General features: G+C 42.2%; 1 protein-coding gene and 1 long non-coding RNA gene across 2 annotated transcripts in view; both read left to right on the plus strand.

Moving 5' to 3' along the window:
• Positions 1-12,059, plus strand: part of LOC135496820 (uncharacterized) — a 55,050-nt gene extending 42,991 nt beyond the window's left edge. The window contains exon 2 of the long non-coding RNA XR_010448726.1: positions 10,646-12,059. This is a non-coding gene — a long non-coding RNA (uncharacterized LOC135496820). The remainder of the gene's footprint in view (positions 1-10,645) is intronic.
• A 1,074-nt stretch (positions 12,060-13,133) lies between these two features.
• Positions 13,134-16,989, plus strand: LOC135497175 (C2 calcium-dependent domain-containing protein 4C-like). The gene is made up of 3 exons (XM_064786922.1): positions 13,134-13,171; positions 13,744-14,881; positions 16,571-16,989. The coding sequence occupies exons 1-3, from the start codon at positions 13,134-13,136 to the stop codon at positions 16,976-16,978; spliced, it is 1,584 nt and encodes a 527-aa protein (XP_064642992.1). The 3' UTR covers positions 16,979-16,989.
• The last annotated feature ends 56 nt before the right edge of the window (positions 16,990-17,045 follow it).

Here is a 17,045-nt window from a genome sequence, read left to right on the forward strand (position 1 = left end):
TGATCAAGGGACCTTGGCCACATTTCGTACGAAAGAGCTCGACACGACAGATTATGACAAACGACACAGGTGCGCCGTCGATACAACTCACATGAATTGGGCCGATGATTGCCAGCGTCTGGACCCATTTGTTTATCTGTCGCCTCACATCAATATCACCAAGGTGACGACAAGTTAATAGGCTTAGTGGCCACTTAATGAGGAATAAGCATCAGCTAAGCCTAATGAAAGACTGGCGTCTTTGATCCTTTGTTAGCAATGGTCTCTGCTAGGTCCGGTTCAAAGCATGAAGGCATGCGAGGTCAGATTAAAGTCAAGCTACTAGGTGTGTCATGATAAATCTGACACTTTTAATTTCTTTTCAGCACACGCCGTCAATATGATAAATGTTAGCAACTTTTATCTTGTCTTAGGAGACAGACGATGATTTTCCGATAAAAGGCCACTGAAAGCCATTCCGAAACATCGGTATCCATATTGCCGTAGAAAAATAACAATTCTGTTTTGTCAAAATCTACCAAAAATCTTAAATAAGCCTTTTTTTCATACGATTTAATTTTATCACGCAATAAAACAAATTCAATTGCTGACTTCATCCTCTTCGGCAATTCTTAATGCTATATTGAACGCACTGACAATTTGATTGACTTAAATCTTATAAATGGGTATTAATGAAGTCAGTTTCAGTAGTTACTGTCAAGTCGCCAGTGACGAAAACAGCGGGATTTCTGACTTTAATTGGATAATTAATCAAGATTTAATTGTAATCATCTAATTTAACTACCTCATTTACGGAAGAATACCCCTCTATGACTGTTAATTTACATCCTGATAAACTGTTCATGCTGGAGTGTAAATTTAACAACATATTTTCTAAGAATTTTCCGATCCGCCTATCAAAACGAAAATTCTCGAATAAACAAGATAAAACGATTAAAAAAGGAGAAAGTGTAAATAGCAATTACAAAGACACTGTCAGGTGGATCCTCGTATAATTTTTTACTGCAAACTGTTTTCGCGAGCGGTTGAACATATTCGCGTGCAGCGAGAAAAACCTATCCTTAACAAGATCAAGACATGGTCAGTATACATTTCAAAGAGCCATGGAAAACGATATCACAGATGAGTATTCTTGAATATTCATACCATCACCGCCGATAAACGTGAAAGATATCTGAGACATATTCACAGCCGATGATCGTGAAATGTATCTGAGACATGCTCATCCAAGCGACTGATTCAAGCGATCTCGTATGAGATACATCCTTGAACTCGTGGACGATTGCAATTGATATATATTTGAATTCCGCTTGAATGAAATGAAGCATACTCGATATCTGTTTGAGCATCGCTAGGTAAACGCAAACGTATATGATTATTGATTAGTAGTTACTGCTTCACATGTCCACTGGCTGTCTTCTGCCATTTTTCCAGGGGGACATTTTCGACTGCGACACCGCTACTGTAACATTCTGGTTCGTCGCGTGATGCTCGACACACGCTAAGTTCAAATGCCGCTCTGCTTTCACTTGAAGCAAGAATTGTGTTCCAGACCTTTTTTTGTATTTTAAGTGGCTTCCTTTCTTCGAAGCAATTAAAAGTGTAAAACGTGTAAGGTAATATAGACGATGAGAATAGCGGGCGAGATTCGTATCGACGTGATGAACATGATAATGAACCCAAACATTTTGTGATGAAAGTCGAAATAAATCATTAGGTTATTTTGCCGTGGAATTCTTTTAACTGCAGTTAAAAGAATTTAGGCCAAGCCCGGTTTATTGTCTTTCAACAAAGCCCGCTGGCACCTCGGCCTAATTTACCATTCTTCTCTTGGGTCTTCTCAAAGGGTTATCAGGGCAAATCTTTATAACATCAACCCCTGCCCATCGAGGACCTTGCCTGACTGGCTATGGTTTGCCGAGTTTGTTTGAAAAGATCCGAAGGAATTGTCGTATCTATAACTACTGTTGATGACTGAAATCACTGCGTCCTCAAAGGTATTCTCAACCCAATTGAACTGCTGTATCAAGTCTGACGTACGCCATGACAGTAACACAGTGATCAGGGTCCGGCCGTTCAAAACAGGCTTTGTCACTAACGCTGGCGTTGACATAACTTGGCGTTAAGTCTAAGGGCTAAACTGAAGGAGATAACGCCAAGCTGAGATAACGCCAGCGTTAGTGACAGCATTTGTCTTGAATAACCGGGCAACTGGCATCAAATTAATGCAAAAAGAGAGGATGACAGCGAGAATCGATCAGATCCTGTCATCTGCCAAGGCCGGTTCTTCAAAGCATATTTTGTTATTAACTATGGCGTTGACGTTAGGTCTATTGGACTTTGCTGAAGGAAACGTGGCCTGATCTCTGGTAAGGGTACACTTTGTTTAAAGACAATATACCGTGTACTGGGCTAGGCCTGAAGTATTTTGACTGCGCGAGGTGAGGGACATTATAACGTAATGGGAAACACATGTACATCCCCATGGCAAACATTTCTGAAAAATCTTTAATTCAGCACATGCGAACCAATTATACTTTTCCCAATATTGGCCCTCATTTCATTAACCCGAAGCTTTGAACACGAAATTTCCATATTGGATTCGGAGTATATCACTTTGTTATCGAAATTGAACCAGTCTATAATGTAACCAACGAAACCTATAATTTGCCACATGATGCCCCCAACTCGGAGAGGCAGACCAATAAATTGGGAGTCGGTGTTTTCAAGGCCTGGATTTCATAGAGTTCATTTTGTCCGTTTTCACATGCCACAAAGTGATATGAAGAATGATCAACTCGCCTCGAAATAGCTAGCAACATAGGATTCACGATCCCTCAGTCACTTCAAATTCGTGTCGTACCATGTTTTCAAGCTAAAGTCAATAAACAAATATGCTCGTGACAAGTGACATGTGACGCGTACACCGTGAAACTTGAATCCTATGCAAGCACAAGGTGGCAATGCTACACAATATGCAAAATGTACGAATGTCAGGCCGACATCATTCTGACATAATTCAGGCGAAGTTCAGGTTGATCGGCCTGACATTCGCGCACTTTGCCAGCAAACGCGTGCCGCCGCCAAACTGCGCGCTCAAAGACTATTGACGAGACGATATTAGCCCGACGGCCAAACACTGGTAGCTTCTGATACCTGCTTTTTCGATGTTGAATATTGATAAAATTCGTCGGCTGAATCCGAAATACGGCGCAGTAATAATTCGCCGAGTTATGGTAATCCAAGTTATTCATACATAAGCTTGTTTTATTCTACAAGGTCAAAACACTGGCCTGGAATTATCCAGGATGATTTTCTCGATTCGTTCTCATTACCTACAGTAGGATTCGATGGGAACATCAAAGACTCTTAACAAGGTTTTCACCTTTAGATTGATAACATATTATATCATTTCGTATTGACATGTCTGTGTCTTATCTAATAAGTTCAGGTTGCATGTCTTTTTTCTCTCTAAGAAGTTTGGCAAACTGTTATAGTTTTGTTTGGACACGCGACTTTCGACCCGCCTAACTGGTTTGTAAAACACCGACAGGTCCGTATTGGTACACGTCATATGCATCCAAATGGCCGCAAACCGATTATATCTTGGCCCTTAAGGGGTTAACCATCTCTTGTTGATGTTGGAATCCATACCCTTGATGTTGCAGGGCTTCAAAATCGTCTTATATTACTCAACCACTCTTGATATTGTTAGCGAATAGGGCTTCGCATGCCACTTTCGCTACCTTTCCGATTTCAAACCACTCGTATGATTAGTGTACTCCGTAACGTAACCTTGTCAACTCCCTTAACTACAAATCGTACAGATTTTATCCTTGAGAGCAAAAATACGCGCTGTGGTGGAACAAAACTGTCTTCAAATCGTTATATTTTAGCCAATTTAAATAAAAAAGTACAGTCATCAGTTGACAAAATTTCTGGTTCCCAAAAGAATCGCAGCAGAATTTTTTCCTGAACTGGCAGGAGCAATTCTCCAGATACACAAATCAAAAGGGTAATCAGGGAACTCTTGATTAGAACGACCCCCATGAAGCACGATTCGTAGGGGTCGGGCAAAAACAAACGTATGAGTGGAAAGAGTGGGCCATTAAAATCTTCAGACTATCGACCGTATGTGTTTCAGTCTTATTTAGCGTGCCCTCAGATCTTACACCATGTCACACTATCTCGCGGAGTACTACCACATGTGATCACATTCCTCCTCCTTCGAGCTCCGAAGGGACTTCATTCATCCGCCACCGGATCTCAACGACGTAACCTTAAGCCATTTATCTGTGAATGAGATATCTTGATTCTGCGAAGGAAATATCTTGATTATGGGCTTGGCGGGAAAGAGTTCTCCAACAAAGGATTTGACCATTAGGCGTAACCGGAGCGAGCTGTTGCCTGGACATTGTTTACGGGGACTCACATCTCCGGTGAGAGGAAGTGCGTGGCTGTCGATGTTGACGCCATAATGACCCTTGTCTCCCAGTGTTTACGTGTCTTCTTGAGACGGAAATGCGAGAGGAAGTTGATAGATACTTGGTGTATTTTCATTTGGCGATGCATGCAAGTATCTACTACCATTTCAGTTGAGGAGCCTTATATTCTCCCGTTTGTTTATTTCCGTCATCTCCTCACCTTCCATTACATTCTCCAACACCTCCGCAAAACTGTTAAAGGCAGTGGCAAGAAACCAGGTGACAATCTCTTATAGCGGGTCGCATACGTATGTGACAACTCACAACTAATGTTGAGGTTCAATCTAAGGCTCAGGTTTCTAAACTTATCAGTCGCGTTATGGGCCGCGGAGCTGAAGCCTCAAAAGCTTTCGGGAGTGCACGCTTTTGTTTCATAGACTATGCCCTGTAATGCCATTCTTCTGTAGTCTTATCGAAGGGTCAACAGGGCACATTTTGATAACATCGATGAAACTGATTTCATGGGGCCGATAGACCTTCACAGGCACGGGCAAATAATCGTGATGTGCGTTATAAAAATAACGAATAACGCGCTTTTCTACTTTCTGAAAGATGAAACAATGTCGGAAAAAAGAGACAAAAACTGTCAGAAAAATACTTTACTAATGAAACATGAGAAGAACAACAAGATTGAAGTATTACTCCGCTTACTTCTTTATTGTTGTGAATGCATGACGCATGAAGCAGTTTCAGTTACTCAACGAAAGGAATCCTATTTCGTTATCGAATAGTCACCATTTTTTTAACCGCCAAACGTGTTGGCAAGAGCGTTTTGCGCTGCTCGCAACAAGTTGTTTTGCAAGGCTTCATTTACCCGGCTGTGGCACACTGAAAGCCATACATGTACAAATGCCGCATAAAACCTATAGCCCACTGTGCATTTCGTCACTATTATTATTTACTACGGTTTCCTCAGATCGCTGATATCATTTTAGTGGCAGCGCCGTGACGCGTTTTTTATATCGCTATCATAGTGTTTTTCAGATAGATCTGGCCATAGGTACTTGGCTGACCTCTTGTCACTAAACTGTAACAGTGTGATCACAAATAGTAATGTTACACAGCCCTGGGTAGCCGGTGTCATAGTTGACCAGCTTTAGCTGATATCGTGAAAGAGTATTGCTCTTAAGCATTGGTTAGGCCAACCCTGAGTATAATCTAGTGTTGAGCAACACCACTATCTTTTGGTAAATGTGATCTGGTCACATTCCTGAGTTCAACTAATATGACTAAGCGCCTTTGGCCAGAAAACACTTGAGTGAGCTAGCATGGGGTGCCAATGAACTTTGTACCTTTGGCCAGAACGATATGAAAAATACTTTATCTAGGGGAAAATCTGGTGACGTCTATCAGGCATTGTCTTTAGAGATATTTGACCTGTAAGAAAAGCTCCATTTCCGTGTATAACGTTCTCGCGGGTTTACATTTTAACGCGGATAAGCATGAATAGCGTATGAATACCATGCAGTGTAGGGACATTGGCACTTATCCAAGAAACAAAATCTTATCCTGATAATTATTCATGAGAAGATGCAACCCAGCCGTATCGGTAGGAAAAACCTTTAAAAATTACACACCGACTCGTTGTATTTCATCGCAAATATAAATTTCAATGCCAAAAATCCAATTTCCATATGCGATGATTTTGAAAAAACCCATCATTAACCTGTCGGCACTCTTCTTCGTCTCCAACAATATCATTACTTTTTTCAAAATGTATAATCATTAGCGAACCGCGACAGTTACCTTAAAGAAAGCACAAATTTGCACAAACTGCGACAGAATATTAACATGATATAAGATTACCATTTGTAGAAAAAAAGACTTTCTTAGTGAAGGCTTGATTGCCTTCAATGAATTCAAATTACATGTTTACGCTTTTTCGGAACTGAATGTCAACATTTTTTTTGGCGACTGTGCGAAAACTACTGGGCGGATTTCTTCAAAGTTTGATTTTCTTAAATCAAACACTTAATACATAATCAAGCAGTGCCTATTTTATACTGAATCTGGGGAGAACCAGATAAATCCATGTAATACTATTCTTGATTAAGCTTGGTCCTCATAAACATGAATTGGGGGATCGACCAGATGACTTGCTTCTAAAAAACTGCAGACGGCTGTAGTGAAGACTTAAAAGACTCCGGCGTCGTAAATGATGCTTTACCTAGCTATTTTGGACTAGACGTGAATTAGACGAGGAAGATAATTGCAATCTCACCAAAGAACTTCACAAATACTTCGAAAGTACTTATGTTCAGATGAGAAGGTCATGGCGATTACGAGACTGTAACTCGATACGAACGCCGTGATTGAATTCTATATGTAGGGGGAAGATCCTAATCAATTTTCTAATTAAGTTGTTTGAAATAGACAACCGGGGCCCTGCGCTGATCCCTGATGACATCGGGCTGGGTTGTTCCCAACAACATTATTTTCAACGCTGTCGTTAAGTCTTAACGTGAACACATGGTTTTAATGGGTTTAACTGAAGGAGATAACGTCCTTAAGCATACTTAACGTGACCACTAGGGGTATAACTTCACGAGTTCTTTTCACTTCTACATATACAAAATAAGTTGTCGAAAGTTTGACGGTGATATTATTGACAAAATTCTTATAAGGCATTAGCCTTGAAGTGAACACACGTCCATATGGCCCCTATTAATAGCAGAGGCTAAAATGTCGGGCGTTGTTCCATCACGGCACTCCAGCGTCATCTAAAAACTGCAAGCTCAAAAACTATGTAACAGCAGGTCTACCAATAATTACCGAAATCTTTTTCAGTCGTGTTGATATGTGAGTTAACATTTTAGCTTCTCGGCAAAATATAAGAACATCGCACATGTGTTCTCAACAAAAAACTAGCGAAGGGTACTTTTTCAAATTTTATATTATTTCGATACTACCGATGTTCGTCCTCGAATTTCCGATAGTAAGTTAGCTGTATCAGCGCGCATTTATCATGATAACTAGATGGAGCGCTGAGTCAGTATCGATGGTACCTTACCCACCACATGTTGCCTCTCGCGTGTCTTATAAACATCTGTTATTTTTTATCTGTGTCACTGTGTATGTGTCGATAATCATCAAGACATAAAAAATAATATATTTGTCTACAATGAGGTCATAGGGAACGACCAGGAATCAAGCCCAGATTGAAATTGAAATTGTGACAATTTTGCGATATTTTACTGGAAACTATTATTTCGGTATAAGATCGTTTACAGAACTTGTTAGAGTAGTACATGCGTGTTTATCAGCCAGAAATATCCGATATTCACCTAAATCTGGTGAATTGCGGTTCATTCTAAATCCAGGTATACATGTATTTTAGAATATTCTAGTCCTAGAAGTGAGTGTTGGGTGCATCGTCAATGCTATCGATGTACCAAACGACCCTCACTAAATCTGACTAACTAAATATTTCGCCGCGTAATATGACTTATTTGGTTTCATCAGGTTGCATTGCATGCCGAACACCGCAGCCAAAAGTGGCAAATTGCCCGTACCTCTAAGCGGATATAGAAAAACCCGCTGCACAAACATGTCATTATTTGCTACCAGTTACCAAACAAACGCGCAACCTGCCTACATCCGCTTGAGTCCATCCTTGGTTATTAGCTTGTGGCGCGTTATTGGGCAAGAGCTCGGAACTTGTGACCAGTCTTGCTGACTAGATACCTCGCGGGCGTGCTCGCCGTCTCTTGGCATTAGCTTCCTTAGTATCCCGTGGCAATGCGGTGCAAAAGGCGCGTGGTGTTGGCAACTCCAAGCTTGTTAGTGCGTGTTATATTGTCTTTATTCTTTTTGTCTGTGATATGATCGGCGACGTGACCTGACAAGGGGTTGGTCAACTCTACTTTACCCTTAGCCCTTTATTAAGATTGGTAACAATCAAAATAATGTGACTTGTTTTCCGAGGCAAAGGCACATTTTGAGGCAGGATTTCATAATTGCCCTGCCTATACAGCTGGTGTAGATTGTTGCTGGAAACGTCTTAAAACGCTACCTTTAATTGCCTTGTCGGCTTAGCCCCATCGACCTCAATGAAGGGGGTTCACGGGAGTCGATGTTATTTAAAACATTTGCCCTGATAACCCTCGATAAGACAGTAGAACAATGGGAATTTAGGCCTTATCAACTTGAAATGTAGGAAGATTATGTTTGCACCATGTAGCACCGGTTGGACTTATAAATACAAATATTTCCTTCACATGTTCATTGATCTAGTATAAGAAATGAATCAATGTTCCACTGATATTTCCCGAAGCACGCAGCAACATGAGAAGCAGTGTTTGAAGATTTCCCTTTGTTGGGCTTCCGTATGACTTTCCAGGCCCCGAGTTATAATAACACCGATTGATAGGCATCCGTTTGGTGACGTCCCGCAACCCTATACCTTGGGGAAATGAGTAAACTGATCGCTTATAGGAAGCCAGCTAAATTAATGAAATCACTCTCTATTGATACGCGCAAGTAATATTGTCAGCCTTTCCTTGGCTTTTATTTTGATTGGGAAACAAGGTATTCTGGGTTGAAATCGATACTGTTCATTCTATAAACAGACTATTTCAAGTAACATGTAGTATGTGTTGAAGAGAAAACCTTAAAAAGTTCGCGGTGTGTTATTTTAGCATATCTCGCGATGTGTTCAAAAATAATAGGCCATGTTTTGGGCTAGTAGTAAATGTTTAACTGTGAGGTAAGGGGCAAATAAATGTAATCATCACGTTTACATGACCCTTAGAACCAAATGAGAGCAATTCAGGTCCTCCCAAGAATGGGGCTATTGTCCCGTGAGCCTAATCCTTCAACAGATAGTCGAGCATTACAATGCGGACTCAGCTGTTACATCGATTCGCGGCCGAGATCGGGGCAAGTGGTAACGTGAGACAAGTTGTTATTTTCACCTGGGCAAGTTGCTGGAATCGTATGTCGCGGCATCACGACGGTGTGACAAACCCAAAGCATTCAATGACGGTATGAAACCTCAGCACGTAGGTTTGGTGCTGTCGGGCAATGTTGCCTCGGTCCTGCTGCCACACCGTGGTCCTTATGGTACAGCCGACCACCTCGACCAGTGAACGGATTCAGTTCTCGAGTCGCCATCCTTAATCAAATATCTACAATTTCGTTATCTATTTCAAAGGACTGAAAATGCGCCCAGAGAATTGAGTCACCATAGCTAACCTCATACAAATAAAATATTGCATCAAAGACATCATGCAAGCAAACAGAAACTAATCAGAGATATCAGAAAGAAGAATGTCTTATGATAATTTTACGACAGTGTAAGGGTTTGTTTCATGTTGCAATAGAAAAATGATTCCCGCCAAGGGTGACAAATAAAAATGTCGCGACGAGAAAACACTGTGGACTAATGCGGCCGCGTTGGCCGAGGTGTGACATTTCCATCCGTGTCATTCCATGGCGGGGGACATTTTCTATATCTTACTAAATATGTTTGAGTTCAGATAATGAGCTGAATATGAGTATTTCTTGAGGTTCTGCGTGAAGTTACTGAAATTTCTCTTCGTTCCCACGTGAGGTTCTTTTCCAGACCTGGGGAGTACGTCTTCGTGAGGTTGGATCACGGTATACCGGTAGATCGTAATTTTAAAGGCCACTTTGAAACTGAAAATGACACAATGGCACAAAAGACGCCAATCTGTCAAGCTTGTACGTGAAATGAAAAACTGAAAAATATGTTCATCTACAACAACGGCTTCATGGCATAGTGGGTAAGACGGCAAGGATCAAGTGGCGAAGGTTCCTAGTTCGAAGCAGCTCGAGGAATATTTTTTTCATTTTTTTTACACGAGAGCGTCTCTGTGACCTGTCTCGTCAATGAACTTGTTGTTAGTGCAGTCAAGTGAGACCAGTCGCTGGGTGTTTATCATGTTTCATGTGCATTTGATCGTTTGGCGGTCGGGCGTTTGTGTTTTCTAACTTGAACTCATTCCCCGGTATTAGGTCTGCTCGTTCTGAACGCAGTCATACATAACTAACAACTGTAGATATTCTTTATGTTTTATAGGTTCTAATCGAATATGGAATCATGGAAGGATCTCTAACTAATGCAACTCCATTTAGCTTTGAAAACGGAACTACGATAATTTAAAAAATGATATGACATATCTTTCCTTTTTATCTTTTAGGGTACTCGCGGAGAAAGACTTCCACAACTCCTAAAAGAATGGCTTGATGACTCATACCTCCGACAGGTGGCAGCACAGCAAGAGCTAAAAAGGGACGAGGGTGTCAGCAAAAGACAGAAGTCAGTGGATCGGCAGTGCCTTGTCAACCTCGTCGCCTGCTACGGCAAGAGGAGGAGGAGGTAGAGGTCCTAACCTTCACCTTTGACCTTTTTTTTACAATGGATGAAAAAAACGTGAATGTTGTGCCGAATGATGCAAGTTCTGATCGCGTTCAAAGCCCTTTCTTACATATACGATATCCGCTTGGAAAGAGATAATTCGACGAAGGAAGTGTACGGACCGGAAATCTACCACTCGATGTTAACGTACCGAAAGTATACGTTACATGTCAACACGTGCCGATAAACCGAGAGGAATGATGCAGGTCTAATAGGCTACATATAATGTAATTCATCAAACAGAAAACGCGGAAAACAAAATGCTGTGCACTGCTGACTTCCAACAACTAGAAGTAATGCGCTGTGGGTAGAGTACTACTCTTGCACGGTGTCACCTAAAGCCGGTCAACTATGACACCGGCTGCCCAGGGCTGTGTGACATTACTATTTGTGATCACACTATTACAGTTTAGTGACAAGAGGTCAGCTAAGTACCTTTGGCCAGATCTGCCTGAAAAAAACTATCGACGTCGAATCGCCCTTTTTTTAAGGTATTTTGAAGCGACATGTGCCGGCTGATTCAAACCAAGGCGAAACTGAACTCTCGAACAGTGATATGACGTTATTTTGCCCCGTAAATGACAACGCAGTAGAAATAATTCACCCCTAGCCCCAATACACGGTTTATTGTCTTTTAACAACGCCCGCTGGCACCTACCCTAAACTCTCATTGTCCTAGTGCAAGGGTCATCGGGGCAAGTCTTGATATCATCGACCCCCTTGAAACAGCTTTCACGGGGGTAGATAAACCGAACCTGGCAAGGACAGAGAAACGTATTAGATCCTCATGTACATTAGCGTGCTTACTCAAAATTCACCAATCTAAGATCGTTGTGGAATATTCATGAAACCGGCAATACCATACACATGGTTGGTTGATGCCATTTAACAAGTTCAATATGGCAAAACAACTATCAATGGCTTGTCGACTCCAGAGTCTTTCAAATAAATTTCATTTGAGAGACTCTGTCGACACAAAGTTTTTTGATAGTCATGACGTCATGTTATCACTTGACATTTGTCATCAAGGAGGTTGTCTTTGATCGGCGAAAGAGGAGTTTATGAACTGTTCATAAATGGTTTTGAGCATAATCAGTGCGAAAAAAAAGTAAACTTATTTCTAAAGTTTGCATCATTTGGACGGGATGTAATTTTCATAAATGTAAATAAAAGGTGTTTAATGTTTATAAAAATAACACCGCGTTTCTGCTCTCCATTTTATTGAGTTGGCCGCTGCTTGAAGAAGCTTGCATTAGAGTTTGACGGGTTTGATGACATTATTCGTCAATCGATCTTATGCAGTCTTATTCAGTCAAAGAAGTGGGACGAAAAAATCTACACTCTAGCGGTTAGCCTCATCGAATTCCCACGAAACATCAGTCGTGGTTCAATCGACACCTGCTCTCTGCGACATCCCGGGAAAACACAGAGCTGATTTACTTGCTAGAGGAGGGTTAAGCTAACGAGATGATGAATAAAGGGTGAAGTACCCGTCGCAGAGAAGCGGCAAAGACGCCCCGGAACAGGCCCAAATACACGCAGTAACAAGGGAACAAACTCTTTCCGCGAATATGGACACAAGAGAGGTGACTTCACCAAGCCCATCCTGGCATGTGCCGATATGGACGAAATATCTCCCATGTGAGTCGTGTCCAAAATAATGGTAGCTTTGATTCTTCACTCTCTGATTAATAATTCGTAGCTCCATTCCGATATGATTTACAACGGGTTTGTCTACGAAATTTACTTCAGATAGATTCTTTACGCTCAACGTGATGTATCAAAAACGCTGTATCTATGCGCTGTCGTTTATGAATAATATATCATTGGAGTTTTCGCACCCCTTCGTGAAAAACTTACGGCTACGTAGTGGATTTATGTGCACCAGTAACTGGTACACAACTTACAGTTCAGTCCCATCAAGTGAGAATGACAACATTCGAGTATCAGCCTTGCGGTATTGAGGTGGGTGATTGTGAAACAAAATCACTCTCGTCGTTGATTTTTGTAATATCTATGATTCTGGAGTGCAAACAGAGTTGATTAAAACATAAATTATGCTTGATCTTTGTGAGGGGATAGGTGCTAAAATGATCAGATGGTGTGAATTTCCATCTGGTGTCACCTCGGCAGAAGTCGACCTTTGCTCTCCCAAGGCAAGCTATAAACTGAGGCCTCTCACTGCCCCTCATTTAGCATCTGAAGCTACGGATGAACCTCACGTTGTAGTTAGTTTTCATTTAAGTTCTCACCGAAACACAACTGGAACGATGCCGGATGAGAGTCTCACCCTAACATGGGTGCGGAGGTATGATTTTCACTTGTCGTTATAACTTATAGCCCCCGTTCTTGTTCTACGCTACGCTCCCCTCTCTCAACCACGAATCTAGCGACATTTTTATTCATTTTGCCATCAGCCGACTGTCAAATGACACAGTACGTCCAGACCTGTATTAGAAGAGAAGTCCTGAGCAGCCCTATCGATCTCGACACCTGGAGTACGCCTGGGGCGACACTGGAAATGTCCAAAGGTCCCTTTATCAATGTACCTCCCCTGAGAAGTTGTTCCAACTTTGGACACGTCGATGGTACTTTTCAATCCATATGATATGCCTGAAACTCGCAGCGTCAAAGAGAAATCGACATTCGATCACGCCCATCATGGACCTGGCGAAAAAGAGGGCAATTTTTAAGAATTCTCCAGCAAGGAAAGTTGGAAGATATGTTTACAAAAAACAACCTTGTATTTTGCTTTTTCACCTCTCTGACCCTCAAATGAATCAAAAACGGTTTTAGAAAAATAGCCGACAAAAGAGATGACAGTATAATGAACCATTTCGCAATTCTTACAATCTGAAATGTTCGTCTTTCTTATTTTAGCAATGTTTCCGAAAGCCTCAACAAGTACAGATCCTGGTTCTTATCGCGTGGAAATGCAATGACAAAAGATACGACTAGTCTGCAGCAATCTGGGGGGAGAAATTACTCTCCTATGATTGTCAAGACAGATGTCCCTCAGTTCACCATACCACAAAAACAGCGCAAAGATGAGCATTACATTTCTGAAGATGAGGTTCAAGTTGGAAGTCGGCATGATAGTACCAACTCCGACCCTTACGCAGCCGCAGCACTGTCTTTGCCTCACTTCAAGTCACAGACAGTCTCCGGCTTCGAGACACTCTCTCAGGCACCACATACCCGTCGAAAAGAGTCTTTATTCCATGACGGTGGATTGAGCCTCTTGCCCCTCCCAAGCAAACCTATAGGAGTCGAAAGTCAGGTGAACATCGGCTCTACTTCCCTAAATGTTGATATATCTACCGGGCGGAATAGAAAATTTTCGCGCAGTTCATCAAAGCGGCGGCAGTTTGATACTCTTCCTGTTGTGTCGCCCTTAATTCCTGATAATTCAGGACTGGCTGTAAAGCGCTGCGCATCAAATGGAAGTGATCCGTTCGCAATGACATTTGAAACTTGTCTGTTTGAAATGCGCCCCGAATCTTCCCCCGACAAAGAACAATATTTTTGCCCATCAACATTTCTCTCCGTGACGAAAGATATCACCTTTATGGACCCGAAGAGGCCGCGTCCCATCGTAAACAGGCTATTCAGTGAAACCATAGAACATGGTAGTGTTGCTGTCTCCATCAAATACACAAAAGAAGAAAGTACACTGACAGTCCAATTAATCAGAGCGAAGAACCTAACACTAAGAAAAGGCAGAGCTGGGCCTATCAACTCGTACGTTAAGGGATCTCTTATGCCGGGAAAGATCCAAACCCGAATATCAGGCGTTTTAAAAAATACAAGCGACCCTTTCTACTCTGAGGACTTCGTCTTCAGAGATGTTGCTTTTGAGGCACTACGGGATATGACTGTCCGCTTCAAGTTCTACAATAGGTGCCGTTTGGCCTGCCGCGACGAGGCTATAGGGGTGGTCGAGCTGCCTCTTGGGTTGGTTGACCTACAGCACGGGGGAAGACTTTGGAAGAATCTCGAACCCGTCAACAAGGAGAAGGTAAGGAGGCACTAGTTGTCGTTCTTATCCATGGTTTTCTGATGGCCTCAGCGATTCAAAAGAAGATAGTCACTAAATTGGCGTTACCGCTAAATTTTGGGAACATTAGGATGCCTTATGCAGGGATAAGCAGAAGGAGATAACAGGCAGCTCGCGCTGGCACCCGCTAAGATTGATACTTAGTAAGCCTTACGGCTTGAGTCAGCCATTGAAATATTTTCCAAAGATAGCCAAATGTTTTTATCTTTCAACAGGAACTTGGATATATCAGGACAAGTCTGACTTTTGATCCAAAGTCTAAACGTTTGACAGTTACAGTCAGGGAAGCTTTACGTCTGCCAATAACAAAGACCGGCGGCGTTCCGAGTAAGTATCATTATGAATTACAATATATACAATTTGGCCTAAAATTGTGACCTTATATGGGGAAGATAAAAAGTGGTTTTCACATATTCCGGCCAAAGGTACTTAGTTTAGTCAGGTATATGACCAGAACACATTTCGGAGAGGCCTAGCCATTGCTGAAAATAAATGCTTTTTTCCGGTGTCAACTAAAGCCGGTCAGTATGATACCGGCTCCCCAGGGCTGTGTGTTACGTTACTACATGTATTTGTGATCACACTATTACTGTTTTGTTTCAAGACGTCCAAGCACCTTTGGCCAGATTGCTCTGAAAAAAAGTTTACATCAATACGAAAGCCTAGAAGGCCATCATGCGAGATGCGAATTACGAATTATGAGTAACGAAATGTGACTGAGTCGCAAATTGCGAGTTGCGTGTTACTTTCAATTGGTAGGTTACGCACTTAGCCAATCCCTGAACGACATGAGTTACCCCGGAAGACGTTTATCCTTTTGGCCGAGCTAATAGAGGACCATATTGAAGCCACAAATGACGAAATCGTTTCATCTCATCCGGGAGTCGGGGCAGGGAGGGGCAGGTGGTGGTAAATGAAGTCTCATGACCGGACATTTAATCGCCAGTTTACCCTTTGGCTCAAATAGGTCAAAACCATCGGACAAAACATGTAGGCAGGTTTACATGTTGACTTGTCAATATCTGATGTTATAGTAACCATAGATTTATAAACAATAAGATCCATTTGAAATAAAAACAGTAAGCAATTGATAAAAATTCTTATGCGGTGGGAGCGGCTCGGACCACGGGCTGAATAGCCCCACACTCGACTTACAACCACATCCCAACTGACAACACACGTACGGCACGGACCACGGGCTGAATAGCCCCACACTCGACTTACAACCACATCCCAACTGACAACACACGTACGGCTCGGACCACAGGCTGAATAGCCCCACACTCGACTTACAACCACATCCCAACTGACAACACACGTACGGCACGGACCACGGGCTGAATAGCCCCACACTCGACTTACAACCACATCCCAACTGACAACACACGTACGGCTCGGACCACAGGCTGAATAGCCCCACACTCGACTTACAACCACATCCCAACTGACAACACACGTACGGCACGGACCACGGGCTGAATAGCCCCACACTCGACTTACAACCACATCCCAACTGACAACACACGTATGTGGAATGTGTTTGTCAGTCAATTTGGGGACGTAAACAACCGCTCTGAAGAAAACGAGCAATCTGACTTACGACACGACCTTTATCTTCGCTGTATCGCCAAGGATTCAGGCCATTAATAGCCCCCCTCCCCCCCACTCGACCGACAAACACGTAGGTTGCATTACCATTACTTGCCTGAAGTGTTTAACGTTTATTTTGCACTTTCAGATCCTTATGTGAAAGTTGAGTTGAAACAACAAACTAGCAAGAAGGCACGGCAAAAAACAACCGCTCTGAAGAAAACGAGCAATCCGACTTACGACAAGACCTTCACCTTCGCTGTATCGCCAAGGATTCAGGACATTAAATACACAGGCTTAAACTTCACTATCTATAGCAAAAATCTTATCCTATGCGATGGCGTCATTGGCCAGGTTAAACTCGGGTTCGGATCGACCGAGGAGAGCGAGTTACAACACTGGAAACTGGTAGTACAGAACCCTGGACAGACATTCACAGAGGTTCACAAGATAATGGACTTTGATTGAGTCAGATCATTTATTACATTACGCTCATCACTCCCTTTGATCAGTTGATACAACCCAGCTCACCAAC

This window comes from Lineus longissimus, chromosome 12 (genome assembly GCF_910592395.1).
Source record: "Lineus longissimus chromosome 12, tnLinLong1.2, whole genome shotgun sequence".
Lineage (NCBI taxonomy): Eukaryota > Metazoa > Nemertea > Pilidiophora > Heteronemertea > Lineidae > Lineus > Lineus longissimus.